Below are 17,723 nucleotides of genomic sequence, written 5' to 3'. Positions count from 1 at the left end.
TTGTCCTCCGCTCTTCCTCAGTAGCATGTTGGACACCTTCCAACCTGAGGGATTCATCTTCCAGTGTCGTATCTTTTAATCTTTTTTTCCCGTCCATGGAGTTTTCTTGGCAAAGATACTGGAGCGGCTTGCCAGTTCCTGCTCCAGGTGGATTGCGTTTAGTCAGAACTCTCCACTATGACCTGTCCGTTTTGTGTGTCCTTGCACTGCATAGCCCATAGTTTCTCTGAATTACTCAAGCCCCTTTGCCATGACAAGGCAGCAATCCATGAAGGGGCTGGATTTTCTAGAGGACTGCAAATGGCCCATTCCTGGCAGAACAGCGTTAACCAAATGCTTGGAAGAGCCACTGCCCTTGTGCAGAGTTTGCAAGATTCCCCATTGCTTCTGAGAAGTGACTGATAGAGAAGGACCCTGGTGTAGCAGAGACAATCGTACATGAGAGGAAGCATCTCTTACCGGCCGAACAGAGGAAGGCAGCAGGAAGGGCGGGAAGGTGATGTTGAGAAGGGCTTCGTGAGCATCCTCTCCATTAGTAGGCGATGTTGGCTTATTGGTGACACTGATGCTCAGGTTCAGTTTCTTGACATCACGGCTGTATTGTAACACCTGCACACCATTCCGCCTGTCATGGGGAAGATCGTACACTTAAGCAGAGGTTGTAAATGGCAGGGCTCCCTTTCCACCCAAGGCCAACTCACGAGAACTTGCTACCTAAGGCAAATGGCAAGATATTACATTTCTTGCTCATGCCACCTACAGAACCTAACCAGACTTCAAGATGAATCTTGTTTTGATACTGGTGATGAGATAACCTCTTCTGCCAGATCTGAGGGCAGCAGGTTGCTTTAGGGGCATAATAAACCAGGCTGTGTGGCATCCCCAGAGCTGTCTCATGGAGGAAAAATGGCCAGAGAACTCAGGAGGAACAGCCAAAGGAGGCTGGAGGCTTTTGCTTCACTCTGCACAATTACGGAGCTGGCCCTGGACCCTTCCCACTCCCTCTTCCTGTCTAGCTTCTGGGACATGCTCGGGGCATGTAGGTCTGTGTGCTGCTGTTGCTACCCCTAGTGGTGAGCTGGAGGGAGTTCATGTCAGAGGGTTCCCACCAGAGCTGCACAGCATCTTATACAGCATTCCTATGCACCAGGAATGGAGTTATGTCCCATGGAGCCAGATTGGAAGGATTATAAGGAACTTCTGGGCAACCAGAAAATCCCTTTTGGTTTGGGATGACAGGGTTCTAGCTATTGCTCAGCAGCTGCCTGAAACAGGAGGCTTTTCATCCTCCTGGGATAAATTCCACAGGAAAGACCCATTTTTGGTGGTGCACAGTTTTAGCCTATAGAACTCAACAAGGGTTTATATTCATATCAGCTATGTGCAATCCACATTTGTTCATGCTTAGGATCAGTCTATTTCTGATTACTGTTTCCCATCTTCTCGGCTTAAGACCTGGCACTTTCACAAAAAACATGCAGGTTCACACAAGATATGGATAATGGGAATGACCCTTGACTCCTCTCTATTATCAGCAAGTGGTGCTTTCTCACCTGGGCAGCCTCTTGTTCTGATCATTCAGAAAAACAGCTTGAATCTTCAGGTTGCTGTTACATTTGTTGTCAGTCCCACATTCTTTCTGGAACTGGATCTGAAAATAGAATTTCCAAGTCAGCCCAACAGAAACTGTCTTGTAGAGGCAGAGTGCTAGAGTGGGACAAGGGAGCTTCAGAGCCACCCTCATACTTGATGCATTTAAGTGGCATGGAGTCAGCTCCTGACCTTATAACCTCTTAACACTATCCTGAGGATTGAACTGGCTGTGTTCCACCTTGAGCTCCTTAGAGAAAAACAGATGCAAATGAAATTGTGTGCCCGCCCGCCCGCCCGCCCGCCCGCCCATCCATCCATCCATCCATCCATCCATCCATCCATCCATCCATCCATCCATCCATCCATCCATCCATCCATCCATCCATCCATCCATCCATCCATCCATCCATCCATCCATCCATCCATCCATCCGTTTCTGAGAGTTATAGGCCTCCCATGTAACTTTTCCATGCACTTGGTAGAACAACTAGGAGGAGGAGGCGATGGAAACTTGATCAGAGGAGCTCCAAAATTTCCTAGTGGGGCCCCTGCTGTTAAATACAGACCTTTGCAAGTCCCTATTGATGCTGGCCCCCAATGTCAGTCCTGCTCCCCATAGCTAGAGCCATATGATGCCCCACAAAGCAACTCCCTGGATTGGGTTGCATCACTTCAAAACTTTAACGTGGCACACAATGAAATGTGATTGCATGCCAAAGCCATTGCACGATAACTAGACATAGATATTGACACATGCTTACATCAAACCAGTCTAGCCATAGGTACAGCATGAATGCTCTTATTTTAGTCTGCTTTTAAAATTGTGATGAATAGTCTTTCCACCAGATGGTGCCAGTGTGGAACTTGGATGATGGTACTATCAACTGATGATGAAAAACTGGACACAAGGCATTACAGACACTCTTTCTCTCTGTGAGTGCGTCTGTATACACACAGAAATAATAACAACTCACTTCAGCGTGTATGTATGATATGGCAGCCCATTTGCAAGACCCCCTCAACTCATCACTAGCTGATCTCTTGCACTATTGTGGACTGTTTGCTGATTTTCTAACGGATGAACAGAAGAACAGAAGAAGCCAGTAAAAGACTGTTGATAAACAGTGCATCATTTGTGAGAGAAATGAAAGGTTAATGTGATGAGACAAAAATGGGATCCTCACTCCACCTAGAGAGAAGACAAGCAGTTTGCAAGAATCAAGATAGCCCCTCTCCCCAAGCAGCCTTAGAAAAGACAGAGACTCCATAGCAAAAGAATTTGTGGGAAACAACAGGAATCCTTTTAATTTTTACATAGTGCTAACCTCTGTGTGATTCTCATGGTGCTGATCTTCATTCAAGACAGGAAAGGCATCAAGGGAGTGCAGACCCAAGAGGAAACTCCTTCGTTCTTCTTTCAGAGAATAGTTCATGGAGAATCTAATGGGATGAAGCTTGTCTCGCACATTATCCTGGAGGGTAGGTGAGAGTTAATTTCAGAGAGCACTTTAAATAAATTGCCATCATGTGCAATATGAAGAATTCTGTCTTGTGGGAACAGGAGAGGAGGATGAGCGCAGATACACCCAGGACAGACTAGATAGCCTTCGGCACCCTCCCTGCTGCCCAATTTTACCAGCCAGGCTGCCTTCTCCTCACCAATAGGAGGACCTTCAGAGTCTGGCACTGCTTGTTGGGCATGGAGAACGTTCCCTCGTAGACGGCGGACTGCCTCCCAGCAAAATGTACTCGAGGTGGACGACGGTCCTGATCAGCCTTTATGACATAGTTCAGTTCTGATACGAGGAGAGAAAAGGAAGTAGGAAGAAAACCCAAATCAGAGGAAGGGTCGAGTTTCAGCAGGAAAACTGAGGTTGTGCTTGGAGAAACGTCTCTTTCACTACATTTCCCCGAGTTTTCTGGCACAACTGAGCTATGTCTGGAGCCAAACCAAAAGAGGTTGATGCTCACTGTGAAAGGTATAACAACCCATGGTGTGTGGGATCAGGGACAAAAGGTACACACACACACATACAAAAGCATTTGCTCTTACACACCCGTATAGACAAGCCGGCAGGCAAGTATTCATTTACACATACACAAGAGCCTTGGTCACTGGGTAAGGAAGCAGGCAGGAGCAGGCAAGGGGGGGCAGCCTGAGACTGGGGCGGCTCAGTGTCTTACTTGCCCTAATGGATAAGCAACCACTGGCCTAAGCTGTTTCAAGGACCAGCTTAAATTAAGTTCAAAGAGAACTCCAAAATATAGAGGATTCCTGGAAGAATGGACATGTTTCACAATGGGATGAAGAACATTCACTTCCAGATTTAACGGGATTGCAACTCCCAGCAGCCCTAGCCAGCATAGCCAATGGTGAGGGATCATGGGATTTATAGTTCAGCTGCATCTGGAAGGTCACATGTTCCCCATCTTTCCAGGGATGCAGTATCACGCTGCATCACTGGAATTCAGGAAAGAGCAAGACCGAAAGAGGATGGGAACGTCCCTGGGCATGTTCCATATTGCCACACACAGCTTGCACATACATATCTAAGGCTAGGGAGAAAGGTGTCAAGGTCAAGGGGCTTAAGTGGCTGAGCCCTTCAACTTCTTTCCTTCAAAAAGATATGGCAAGAAATGGACCAGGGCTTCAACATCTGACTTACTGATAGTCTCCTTGTAATTGGGGTCTCCAGCACTTTGGGAATAGGAAAAACAGAACTTCACGTTGATGCTGTTAATGAGAAGACATGGAAATGGGGAAAGGAGTAAGAAAGAAACAGAGAGATGGTGATGATCAGATGAGTTTACTGTAAGATGGGGCAGAAATCACAGATAAAATAGGCACCAAGACCTCCAAACACAAGCAAAACAGGCCTAGGCTTACATTTAAAAGGAGGGACGTCGTATAAGCAGGGCTGTAACTACAATGAAGCAACAGGGGTTTTGCTCCAGGATACCTAAATTAAGAGGGCACCAAAATCTAAAGGGGAATGTACTTGTGGTTATTAGGAAAATACACAGCTACATCTCATGTACCTATTTACTTCCCTTTTTTGAAATCGTAAATACAGTATGACTGCAGCATCCACGGGAATCGGTTCTAAACTCCCCATGGATGCTGATAACTGTGGATAATACTGAACTCTATACAGTGGTGCCCTGCATGACGATGATAATTTGTTCTGTCAAAATCGCTGTCTTGTGAAATCATCGTCATGCGAAAAGCATTTCCCCACTGCAATGCACTGAAACCCATTCAATACATCCCAATGGGGAAAATACCTCGTTGTCCTGCGAAAATCCCCCATAGGCAAGCCATTTTTTGAGCGCCAACCAGCTGTTTTTAATCGCTCTTTCAAAAAATGGGCCTAAAAGCATAGGGAAGCCATTTTGAGAGCGCGGAGGGAGCTGTCAAAATTGTCATCTTGCGAACAAACGGTTTGCGAAGCATGGACCTAATCGACATCCAGCGAAATTCCCCCATAAGAATGACTGTTTTGCAAATCGCTATAGCGATCGCAAAAAGTCATCGTCCTGCGGTTTCATTGTTCAGCGAGGTTGTCGTCTAGTGGGGCACCACTGTACACAGCATGGTCTATGACTCCCTCTAGTGGCAGGTTCTGGTAATTACACTGTGGAAATACATATTTTGGGGCTTTTTCATTTAATATTTTTAATATTTTCAGACCGTGGATAAGTGAAATCGTGGACACTGATCCTACAAATCCTGTGGTCCTACTGTATTCCCTTTCCTTCAAAGAAGACCATATTCTTCTCCTTTGTTTTCATGGGTGACTCATCCCATGCTTTGACATAGAGCTGGGGATAGGGAATGGTGCTTAGGTGCCAAAATTGTGCATTACAGCTTGAATTATAAACCTGTTTCATACCCACATTAATTAACCCTGAAAGTGCCAGTCAGTATGTCACAGACTGGACACAGCTGGTGGTTCCTCTACATTGCATAACACTTGCAAATTCCAAAGTATTCTATTTGCATTTTCCAAAGCATTTAAAAACAAAGTAGGCTTATAAGTAAATATAATTGTAAGCACTGGGTTATACCTTTACTAGCACTGCTAAAATGATATAGGTATGGTGCCTATTAATTACCCAACTCTGTTATGGAGGTGACCCCCCTTCAGACACAATTTGCAACTGCCAAACAGATCGTTTTTGTTAAAAGATTTGTCGTCCTTTTGGCTTCATCTTGCTGGAATGGACTGAATGGGAGATTCGGCTCTTCATTCCTTAATCTGAACCATGAAACTCACTGGGTAAGACTGAGGTAGCCATTGTCTGTCAGCCTGGCCTACCTCACAGGCCTGTTGTGATGACTACATGGTGAGAAGAGGCATCAAGTTCACAGTTTTTAGTGCAATGGAGGAAAGTTGAGGTGTAAATATTCCTAGTAGGAAACCAATAGCTTATCTTCCCTCCTAAGGGCAGGATATTCTGTACCAAAAGCTTACTCCAACAACCTCTGGTGCTTTACTTTAAAACATCTGTCCAGCTTCTCTATACAGCCGGTTCCAATGTGTTCTCCTGCTTTCACTGCTTGGTGTTTTTTAAAAAAATTAAACGGAACCTTTTCCTCTCTTATGTAAACACTACTGCCCCTCCTATACTTGGTAGGGAAGGTAAACAATTGTTCTCAATTCTTTCCTACATCCTCTTTCAATAGGCTGAAAACTGGCGGTGTTTCCCCTTCATCTTCCTTTCTGTAGGCTAAATATACCCAGCATATCCCCAACATCTGCGCTGTCACATGCCTTCCAAAATGCCCTGGCAGTCAAGTGAGTGGATCAAAAGAAAAAAACAAGCACAATAACATGTTGAGCAAAGACAATTACCAAGAGTCCTTAGTACATTTGGCTGGGTCCAGAGTGCTGGGGGTAACTGTAAAAGTCTTGGATACGATGTTGATCACTGGGCGGGCTCTGCAGGAAGGTAGAGACAAGTAGAAGGTAGCATAGAGGAGGAGGAAATCAACACCTCACGGTTGATAGACCCAACCTCTCAGGCTCAAACTACGTATACAATGACAGCATGTCATTAAAAGTTGAACTCCTTTAAAAAGCAGAAGACATTTGTTTGTTTCATTTGCAATTCTGACTGCTCTGGCATGGAGCTTTAAAGGAACAGAGTTTCTAGTAACCAAAATGATACCAAAAAATATACATTTTCCTTACTGTGTGATCTGACACTTATTTTTGAAGAAAAGAGATTTTAGGATTGAAAACTGCCTGTAGTCTTCTTTAAACCTATGGGGGCTCCCCACCTCTCCCACAGAGGTCTCTGGAAAGCTATTTCTCCAAGTCTTTGGTTCACGCACATCTCACCTGAACAGCAATATATTTTCAGAGAGGGTTCCCACGAGAAGATCAGGATAGGAGTTCCCATCCACATCCATTCCACCACTGAAAGAGTAGCCCAGGGTGGTGATGCCGGGGCCAATTTCTTCTCCACTAATGATCTGCAGAAATGGATAAAATGAGAGAGGACTGAGGGCAATTGCAAAGGTGAGAAAGAACTCTGTTGAACAAGGAATGAATTTGCCTTCTGTGGTGACAGTGCTCCAGGGGCTGAGGGTGGCCCAGCGCAGATTGTGGGGTGGAGAGAGAGCCATTGGGGTTTATAATTGTAGTAGTTAACCTGGTGCTCTATCCTAGATTGTTACACTACAATTCCCATCAGCCCCACCCAGCACAGTCATGCTCAGAGGTTATGAACATTAAAAGGGCAGCCGGAAGACATCTCCTGTGTTATACCATACTGCCAAAGATATAAATCCTTGGGAAAACAGGAGGCTGCTTCATCAGAAGCATTTTCCTCACCTCATGCAAATAAAAACAATGAGGAAGAGAAAGGAGTCATTTACCTGCCGGGGTTTATCAACAAGTCCTCCCACACTGCTGTGGTAAATATATACTTTTCCGGAACCTTCAAATGGAGCCCCAATGGCAATATCTGTGGGGAAAACAGGGGGAAGAAGGAAAAAGAAATATCGACTTGCTCGTAGTGTAGATGTGTGAAATAACTTGTTATTTCTAAAGTACCTTTCCACAACCAAGCATTCAAGCATTCCCAATCACCAGCCATAAACTCTAAATCCCAGAAGGCTTAAAAGGGCTTCTCTTTGACCCTGACTTGCTGCAACCCCTGCTGAAAAACCATTTTCTCTGCTGCGTTTCTAGTGCAGGCCCAGCAGACCAGCACTGAACTCTGGAAATTTTATGTTTGTGGACCTCAGGATTTCCCTGTCAGTACAGCCAATCTCAGCAAACCAACTCTAGCCATGCTGGCTGGGGGATTTTGGGAGTTGTAGTCCAACAAAGGAACTTGCCCAAACTCTGCTGAAAAGCTAAAGTTTGACAAAGTTGCTTCAAACCCCTCACGCTGGAGCAGGGGAACTGGGAGCCCCAGTTTGTGCTGAAGAACATGCAGGGCAAAGGTCCAGAACTCCTCACAGAATGAGGATTTGGGGTAAATGGACTTTCTGCTGTTTTATTAATGTGAAGCTTTAGGCCCTTCATAGAGGGCCGTGGTGGCGCTGCGGGTTAAACCGTAGAAGCCTCTGTGCTGCAAGGTCAGAAGACCTGCAGTCGTAAGATCGCATCCATGTGACAGAATGAGCCACCGTCGCTTGTTCCAGCTCCCGCCAACCTAGTGGTTTGAAAGTATGCAAAACGCAAAAAATGCAAGTAGATAAATAGGGACCACCTCGGTGGGAAGGTAACGGCGTTCCGTGTCTAGTTGCGCTGGCCATGTGACCACGGAAGATTGTCTTCGGACAAACACTGGGTTGGAAACGGAGATGCGCACCACCCCCTAGAGTCGGACATGACTGGACAAATTGTCAAGGGGAACCTTTACCTTTAGGCCCTTCATATGTTTTGTGCTGGAACAATTTAAAAAATCTCACATGCAACCTAACACTGGTTTTGTGGGAGGAAGGAGCTTTCACAAACTAATATTACTGTCTTTTCCCACTAATCAATCAGCAAATTTTCTTTTTCCTGGGCTTGAGATTTGCCCCTCCCCTCTTCCTGTTGGTTTGTGCTTTGGGCTGTGTGCATGAATACTGCAAACTATCAGTAAAGGTAATTTCTTTTTCTACTTTAAGCTAGTTGTAGCGTAATTTTTTACAGACAAAAGGGGCTGGGTTGGAAGCTGTATTTTTAGCAATTTTCTCTTCACATTTTCCATGTGTGCTGGATTTTTGTACTTGATATTCTGCTAACTAAAAGAATCAACCAAATTTTAAGATTCCACATTATTTTGAGCCCAGAAGTCCTGGCCAGCATGGCCAATGGTAAGGGAAGCTGTGGCCTTAAATACCTGGAGGGCAAAGATTTTCCTCACCCTGCCTGAGAGCCAAACAATAGAAAGAATACTACAGCTGGCACCTTATTCTGCAATAAAACTCTGGGCTCCACTGATATGCAGCATGGATAACTACCCTGCTTTAAGAGGAAATTCCTCTATTTGAAGACTAAAGGATATTTCTTTAATGTGTTCTCAAAGGCTTTCACCACCACAATCTGATGGTTGTTGTGGGTTTTTTGGTCTGTTTGGCCGTGTTCTGGAGGTTTTTCTTCATAACGTTTTGCCAGTCTCTGTCGGCCACGGAGACTGGTGAAATGTTAGGAAGAAAAACCTCCAGAACACGGCCAAACAGACCAAAAAACCCACAGCAACCATCAGATATTCCTTTAGTTGAAGACCTCATATATCTGAAGGAATGGACAACACCAGTTTAAAGACTACCAAGACAATAGAGAGTTGACTACCAACAGTTAGCATCTGGACAGGAGATAGAAGAGGCTGGTCACCAAAACATAAAGTCAAGCCGAAAGCAAAGCAGCCTAACCTTGGAAATCATCCTTATCAATGTCTCCGATGCTGGCCACAGCAAGGCCAAAGGAAGAATTGCTGGGGCCCGTCAGGGTGAGATTTGGGCTGGTGTGGAAGATCCCACCGAGATTCATGTACACATAGACAGCCCCACCTTTTTCCTCTTTCCGGTCAAAGTAATATGGGGCTCCAATGATCAAATCCTTCCACCTACCAAAGAGAGAAATAAGAAGAAGAATCGTCATCTGTATATTGGATGCAGGGACCCCCAAGTATTTTGCTGCCTGAGACAAAGAACAAGATGGCATTCTATGTACAAAAGATGACTGGGTTGATTCTCTTTTTATCAGTGATGAGGACAGCATTCTCTGTGCCCCTGAAAGCAGCAGGCTGACAGAACATTGGACGTTATTTTTTAAAAGTAGAGAATTTCAAGGCCTTAAAAATACTTAGTTGCTATTACAGTTACACTGTACAGTTACATTAAGCAATTCTTTTTCATTTTCCAAGAGTAATTAAATATATTCGCGAAGGCTTTCACGGCCGGGATCTAATGGTTGTTGTGGGTTTTGTAACAACTGAATATTGCAAGCCAAAGCCAATGGTATGTATTGCATACTTCTCCTGTCTAGCTTGGTATCACCTGAACACCTTGAACAGCACAAGGTAGTAACATATGGTACAACATAAACCAGAATATGAATCATGTGATACTTCTGCACCTTTTAATAAGGCCACACCCCTGTAATTATAAAAGAAATTAAAATTACAGTTACACAAGGAGTGGTGGTATCTCTCCTTATGTTAAATTGTAATGTAATGTAGCTATACCTTTGTTACCGAGGAAAGGAATTACAAACAACAAAGTACGTATCTGCAATATATTCCTTCCAAGCTCTGTTGGATATGCAGAACAGTACAGTGGTGCTTCGCTTGATGACCTTAATTCGTTCCAGCGAAATCGCTGTAGAGCGAAAACGTTGTCAAACGAAACTAAAAAACCCATTGAAATGCACTGAAACCCCTTCAATGTGTTCCAATGGGCTGAAAACTCACAGTCCAGCGAAGATCCTCCATGGGGCGGCCATTTCCGGGTGCCTGTAAAGCGAAAAATGGTTCCTAAACACAGCGGGGAGCCATTTTGTACACCCGGCGGCCATTTTGAAACCCCGACGATCAGCTGTTTTGATCGTCGTAAAGCGAAAATCGGTTCCCGAAGCAGAGAACTGATCATCGCAAAGCGGGAAAACCCCATTCAAACCATCGTTTTGCGATCGCAAAAGCGATTGCAAAAACCTCACCGTCAAGCGGATTCGTCGTTAAATGGGGTAATCGTAAAGCGGGGCACGACTGTACAGAGTTCTCACTTTCAACACTTTGCCACCAGCACCCAGCACCTGCCACTTGAGGTAGTAGGGCCAGTTAGCCTTTAATAGTCCTTTCCAATCCCCTGGTCAAATAGAGGCAAACACCGCCAGGACTCACCCATCATTGTTGAGGTCGACCAGGGCAACAGAACTACCAAAATAGGAGCCCACTTGCTCTCCAAAGAGCATCTGATTTTTCTGAAGTGTCTCACTGCCATTTACCATCAGGAAAACAGCTCCTGTGTGATTAAAGCGGGGGGCTCCTGTGACGAAGGTGGTAATCTGTCTGTGTAGGACAGCAGTGCTCGCCTCAATGGTATACCCTAAAATTATAAAATGGCAGAGAAGAAGGGGTTATACGTTACTCTGTCCTTCTTTATCTCCCATCACCACAACCATCTCCATCACTAGCTATCCTGAGCTTCATATGATGAGATATGAATAAATGTCTTAAACCTGAAGTGCCATCCTTCCTGCCTTCCTATAATTTGGCAAACCAATAAGGAAGACTTCTTTTAACAATAGTCTCCCATTGTATCTGTACTGGAAATCTATGTGCTAAATCCTATTGTTAATTCCTACTAGAATAAATTTATTAAATTAGTCGGGTTTACATTTATGTCAACTTACGTTTCATTCATTTAGTGAGTTTACTCTAGTTAGGACTAACACTTGAATTGAAGGTAACAGCTTCAGAACAGATCAGGATATTAAACCAACTTCAAACCGCAGTAAATGGTGCATAACATTCACACATAATATATTGATTGATTGATTGATTGATTGATTGATTGATTGATTGATTGATTTGTACCCCGCCCATCTGGTCTATACGACCACTCTAGGCTGCTTACTTTCCTTACTTTTTAATAAAGATTTATTACTTTTTAATAAAGATTGTATTGATTTTCAACGAAATGTGATTCTAACTGTAGAATCTTTCTTTTATTCTTGGAAAGTTTGTAAGCCACCTATCTTTTAGTGAAATGAAATACATGCATACATACCATGTTTCCCCGAAAATAAGACAAAGTCTTATATTAATTTTTGCTCCAAAAAACACATTAGGGCTTATTTTCAGGGGATGTCTTATTTTCTTCATGTACAGCAATCTAAGTTGATTCAAATACGGCCCTCTCATCTTCTTCTGGTTGCTGCACAATGGTGGAGGGCAGAGTTTCACTCAACTAGGGCTTGTTTTTGGGGTAGGGCTTATATTAAAAACATCCCAAAAAATTATACTAGGGCTTATTTACAGATTAGGTCTTATTTTCAGGGAAACAAGGTGGGTACATGCATGCATGCATGCATGCATACATACATACATACAAAGAAACAAATATTTTATACTGTCTTCTGATGGTAGGGAAGCTGGGTTCATATTGCCAGCCTATGATTATTAAAATTAGTTATATTTACCCAGATAGCTGTTCCCATGCTTCTCATCGGGATAGGAGAAATCATGTTGTTCCCAGCCCTCGCGCTGGATCACATAACCAGTTCCTGTGCAAGACAAAAGTAATGTGCCTTATTTTAAACCAATACAGCAAAACCTCTCAACATCCTTTGGGACTGTGTTGTCTCTACCTGCCTTTATCAGCAAGGATCAATCTTTGGCCCCAGCCAAGAATTAATTGCAAAGAGAGCTGTTCGGGCCAAGGTGAGCCTGGAATCGAGAGCTTTGTAAAGTTACTTTTCTAGACATGAATTCCCAGAATTCTTCTGCCAGCATGAACAGTGCCATCAAAAAAAGTAATTGTTATGACTTCTTGACGGAAACTACACCTTCTGCATTGTATACTAGAGGAGAATTCATTAAATGGTCAAAGACTTTTACTAAATGTGCCCAAAGCAATTCGCCTTACAGTGGACCCTTGACTTACAGACGGCTTGACTTACAGACTTTTTGAGTTACAGACTTCTCTGGCCGCAAAATTTAGGTTTGAGTTGCAGACTGAGATTTGACTTACAGACCAGAAAAAAACCAAAATGGAACAAAAACGGCCTGTTACGGGATTAATCGGTTTTCAATGCACTGTAGGTCAATGGAGACTTGACTTACAGACTTTTTGACTTGAGAACCGCCTTCCAATACGGATTAAGTTCTCAAGTCAAGACCCCACTGTACTTCTTACGGTCACATGTGTCATACTTTACAGAGGACAATCTTCTATTTAAAAGTATCATCTGGTTGAGGGCCTGTTTAATATATGCCTGTTTTTTTTTAAAATGAATAAAGAAAATAGAGGAGAGGCCTTGAAGCTGCCCAACAGCAGTTAAAACCAAGTCCATTATGATACTTTCAAAAGGAACAATGTTATTTCCTCAGTATCCCCAGAGTGAAGTATTAAAAATTACCTCATTATAACATTATATCACTCTATGGTCAGTAACTGGCTGGATAGTTCAGTGGCTTTAGGTATGTGGTTGGATGTTCAATTCCCCACTGTGCCTCCTGTGAGTAGAGCCAGCCTGTGTGGCCTTGGGCAAGCTGCACAGTCCCAGGATGCCCAGTAGAAGGGAATGGGAAACCACTTCTGAGTATTCTTCTACCTGGAAAACCCTGAAAAGGGTTGCCATAAGTCAGAATTGACTTGATGGCACATAATTATTGCGATGATGATGATGATGATGATGATGATGATGTTCCGTAAACTGACCGGAAACCCAAGTTTCTGGGACACAGTCTTCCTTACTAAACTGAAATATATTTATCTTTGATCTGTAACAATTATTTCTAAATCTTATGCAAACTGTACATCAGAATACTCTTTTGTGGTCTTTTTGGCATTTCCTTTATTTTGGTGACATTTAAACAATCATCCTTTGCTTGCAAGAAAGCAGGCAGAACAAGAGGGTGGGGTGGGGGAAGGAAGGAAGGAAGGAAGGAAGGAAGGTGAACTGGAGGAGGAAAAGAACTGAGGAAACTGCGGAGGAAGAAAAAGACTAGCAATATAATGAGCTGCAAAGAGCAGGGAGAATCTGAAGAAAGGGTGTGATTGGCAAGCAGAGTTCTAGAAGAATGGTAGTGAGTTCAAGGATGTTGAGAGGAAACAGCTGGAGGAAGCAAAAGCCTTGGAGGAAAAATGTTGAGTAAGTCAAGAGCAGTGGTGGGGGAAGGGAAGAGAAGTCTTGGGGAAAACCTTTTATAAAGATGAAGAACAGGTTGATGCTGTTCACGGGAAAGGACTTGGAAAAGTAAGGAGTATTAAAAGCAAAGAACTCTCTGGAAATAACAAGTTTGATTTTGGGGTAAAGGTATAAGCAAAGATTTTTAAAATTATATTAGTCTCAAATTATGATTTATGATTTAAATGTGTACATTTTGGAGATCAGAGACTTGTTGCCTTTTGAAATGTTCTTGTCTGACAACTTTAAGCAAATTTAATATGCCCAAATCTTGATCTTGCCTCGATCTTCTATTTAAGTAACAACTTTCCAATACAATATTTGTATTCTTAATTTTCTCTTCCACCTACCCACAAAAATGCCTAAATCCATCACTATTTACCACTGGAGATGTTTCTTTTTACAAAAACAAAAAATCAACAATAAAAAACACCCTTCTAATTTTGACCATTTCTGGCACTTCCATTATAACTCTCTAAATTAAACTACAACACTTATTTGAGTCACATTCATGAAAAGGAAAACAAGAGAGGTGAGACATGCAGTGCCACAGACCTTGCCAATTGTAAGCACCAGGGGCTCCAAAATAAACACTGTTGGAGGTAAAGCCACCACTGGTTCCCATCTGACACATGCCGGTCGACTCGATGTCAGTGTTGGCATTGCACATCTCATTATGGTACGTCTGCCACTCATCTTCCTCCTGAAGGCTCAAGTCGTTGCCACGGATATAGCACTTCCCCACCATGCGCCTCTGGCCTTCATTGCCGGACCACAAGATCCTGGTGTAACGGTGAGCACAAGCCTGGAAAAAGCAACCCACTAAGACTTTACAGGGCAAGCTCCAACTCTGGCAGAAGCAATGTAATGTAGGACAGAGACGCATAAAACCTATGTTCAAACCCTTACTCAGCCTGATCTATTTCACAAGACTGTTGTAAAGATAGAACAGGCTGGAGGAAAACCTCAACCACTGCCTTGAGCTCATGGGAGGAAAGGTGGGAAATAAATGAAACAAAGAAATAAAACAAAAAGCTCAAAGAGGTACCAGCTATAGTCCATCTAGGTGTTCAGTTCCTTATCTCTTCCCCTACCCTGGCCCTCACGTAACCCCCTTCCATCTCCCACCAAAGAACCACTCCTTCCTCGAATTTCTCCTAGTTGCTATTCTGATTCTCTACACCCTCAGCACCTTTAAATGCCTCAAAAACCATTTTCGGTGGAATTAAATGAAATTCAAGAAAGAGCTGTAGGCAGCAAAAGCTAGACAGCCAGGCGCCTTGGAAAGAAAATGCCATATGCCAGCCATGCTGATTGTCTCTCCCATAAGAACCAAACCACAAGGTTCCTTTTCTGGTGGGCTTCATTTTTTTTTGAAGGATCTCCCTCAATTGTTGCTTGTGTGCCCTTCCTTTTTTAAATCTCCCAGTCTATGACAGAAACTAGTTTCCAGCATGGGCCAAAATCCAGTTTTTAGTCCCATCTAGAGAAGCCCCGCTGAATCAATGGGATCTATGTTAGTGTCGACTTACCGAGTTCCCATGGATTCAATGGGCTCACTGCGGTGGAGGTTGAATGTTTGCTTTAGGACACAGCCCCCTGCTGCAGGGTTGTAGCCCAACACAAATCCCAAAACCCAAGGTGTAAGAAAAATATAAGTATTCCTCTGATCATGCACAGAACAGATGTCATGGTACTATGGAATTAGAAAGTATCTTGCATAAGTCTTAAATCTTGAAAATATTAGAGCTAGCAATGTGTTGACATTGAATAAATAATTAATGCATTAATGTTAAAATGAAAAAAAATGAACAATTAATTCGTTAATGGTAAGAAAAACTGTAACATCCATTTAAGCAAGTTGTTACATTTAACATTCCAAATGATGAAAGATTATTAGTCAAGAATGAAAGAACAAAAGCCCTTCACTAATACACACAAAGCAAAATTGTTGACATTTGTTTTTAAGAATGTATTTTCTAAGTTTTCCTTAATTTGAGCAAGGAGTATCATAACATTGGATAAATGATCCGACATTTTTACAGGGACTGGGAAAAACAGAAAAGTGGCATCTTCTTTGTATGCTTAAAATGCAATTCTGCTCACGGGAGCACATAAGCATTGACAAAAATCAAAGAGTGACCCAATGCAAAAAATAAATAAATACATGTAATAACTTCCTCCCAAGAGAAAGCCTACGATCCTGCTTGGACTGAGGTCCTCATCCCAAGGAGTGGTTTTAGTGGAGAGAGGGTTAGGGCAGTTGAAGCCCTCCCATCTCCACAAGCCGACTTACTCACCATCACTCTCCCAGATGTTGTTCTTTGGCTTGCAATTGTCACCCCCAACCACATGTCTTCAACAATGTTATTCCGGGGGTTGCCTGTTTAGAAAATAGTGGACAAAGATTAGGGAGTGGATCTAGTTAGGACAGGCTCCACCTTCCTACAACCTTCCCTCCCTTCCATCAATCCTCCATAGGGACAGAGAACTTTTGGCCTTCCAGATATGGGGGGGAGTCCCATTTGCCACAGCCAGCAAGGTCAACAATCACTGATGATGGGAGTTGTAAGCCAAAAACATCTGAAGATCCAGAGGCTCCTTCTTACCATTTGTTGCCAGCTTTCCTCCCACAAGGGGGAACAATTTTAGAATTTCCATCAAAGAAACATGTTGAAAAGGAGCATGGGATTTGAAGGAATGTGGTGGCGCTGCGGGCTAAACAGCAGAAGCCTGTGCTGCAGGGTCAGAAGACCAAGCAGTCGTAAGATCAAATCCACGTGACGGAGTGAGCGCCCGTCACTTGTCCCAGCTCCCGCCAACCTAGCGGTTCGAAAGCATGCAAATGCGAGTAGATAAGTAGGGACCACCTTGGCGGGAAGGTAAAACAGCCTTCCCTAGTCACACTGGCCACGTGGCAACGGAAACTGTCTTCGGACAAAACGCTGGCTCTATGGCTTGGAAACGGGGATGAGCACCGCCCCCTAGAGTCGAAAACGACTGGACAAAAAATTGTCAAGGGGAACCTTTACCTTTACCTTACTTAAAACAAATAATCAAACTCTCTAGTTGCTATAGATAAAAGAAAAATATTTCTGACAGATGGTGGGTTGCATCTGGGTACCTGAGAGACATTTAGTGAAGAATAACAGACTGGTGAACACCACTTCACCTGCAAAATAGGTTTGATAGACACCAACTACCTTCACAGCATTCCCAAATGGTTTGCTTTTTTTTTCTACAAATGGGGAGCAGAAATCACTTGAAGAAGAAAAGGCAAACATTTGGGTTACTAGATGGAAAGAGGAGATGATTGAGATTCTTCCATCATTCATAGTGCTAAAATCAGGGGTCACCAACTGAACTTGATTAGCAGTAGGTTTAGAGATGTTATGGTGTTAGGCAACAGAGTTTGGCTGTCATGAAAAGCATCACATTACGAGTTATTCAAACAGCTATTATTGTATTTTTACTGCCAGATTGGTTTCAGGAACCAACACAAAACGATAAGCAGGAGGCTCCACAATTGCTGATGGATACAACTCTGAGAACCCCTTAGCAGTATAGCCAATGGGAGAAAGCACAAAATGTCTGTGAGGATATGGGTTTTGTAGTGCTTGTTTCCCATGCCTTGCAGGTGTATCATCTTGACCAGAGATTTAACTGTTCCTGTGAAGAGGAGTCAAGGCCACTTCACAGGACTGATAACCGTAACATTCCTTGCTACTGGTGTACCAGTGTACCAGCCTGGGATGAGAGAAGGAGTTGTGGAAA

At 43.3% G+C, this 17,723-nt stretch overlaps 1 protein-coding gene across 2 annotated transcripts in view; it reads right to left on the bottom strand.

The window, feature by feature from the left end:
- ITGA3 (integrin subunit alpha 3) overlaps nt 1-17,723 on the bottom strand; it is an 80,157-nt gene that overhangs the window by 21,091 nt on the left and 41,343 nt on the right. For both annotated transcript variants that reach the window (XM_020794020.3, XM_020794021.3), the window contains exons 3-15: nt 16,250-16,332; nt 14,505-14,754; nt 12,240-12,323; nt 10,939-11,143; nt 9,470-9,663; nt 7,478-7,566; nt 6,939-7,072; nt 6,450-6,536; nt 4,260-4,327; nt 3,253-3,389; nt 2,919-3,065; nt 1,554-1,651; nt 460-625 (exon numbers count right to left, since the gene is read on the bottom strand). In XM_020794020.3, the coding sequence (XP_020649679.3) occupies nt 460-625; nt 1,554-1,651; nt 2,919-3,065; nt 3,253-3,389; nt 4,260-4,327; nt 6,450-6,536; nt 6,939-7,072; nt 7,478-7,566; nt 9,470-9,663; nt 10,939-11,143; nt 12,240-12,323; nt 14,505-14,754; nt 16,250-16,332 (1,742 nt within the window). The remainder of the gene's footprint in view (nt 1-459; nt 626-1,553; nt 1,652-2,918; nt 3,066-3,252; nt 3,390-4,259; nt 4,328-6,449; nt 6,537-6,938; nt 7,073-7,477; nt 7,567-9,469; nt 9,664-10,938; nt 11,144-12,239; nt 12,324-14,504; nt 14,755-16,249; nt 16,333-17,723) is intronic.

Source organism: Pogona vitticeps, chromosome 6, assembly GCF_051106095.1.
Source record: "Pogona vitticeps strain Pit_001003342236 chromosome 6, PviZW2.1, whole genome shotgun sequence".
NCBI classification, from domain to species: Eukaryota; Metazoa; Chordata; class Lepidosauria; order Squamata; family Agamidae; genus Pogona; species Pogona vitticeps.
The sequence above is the reverse complement of the archived record's forward strand: the minus strand, read 5'-3'. Positions and strand labels throughout refer to the sequence as shown.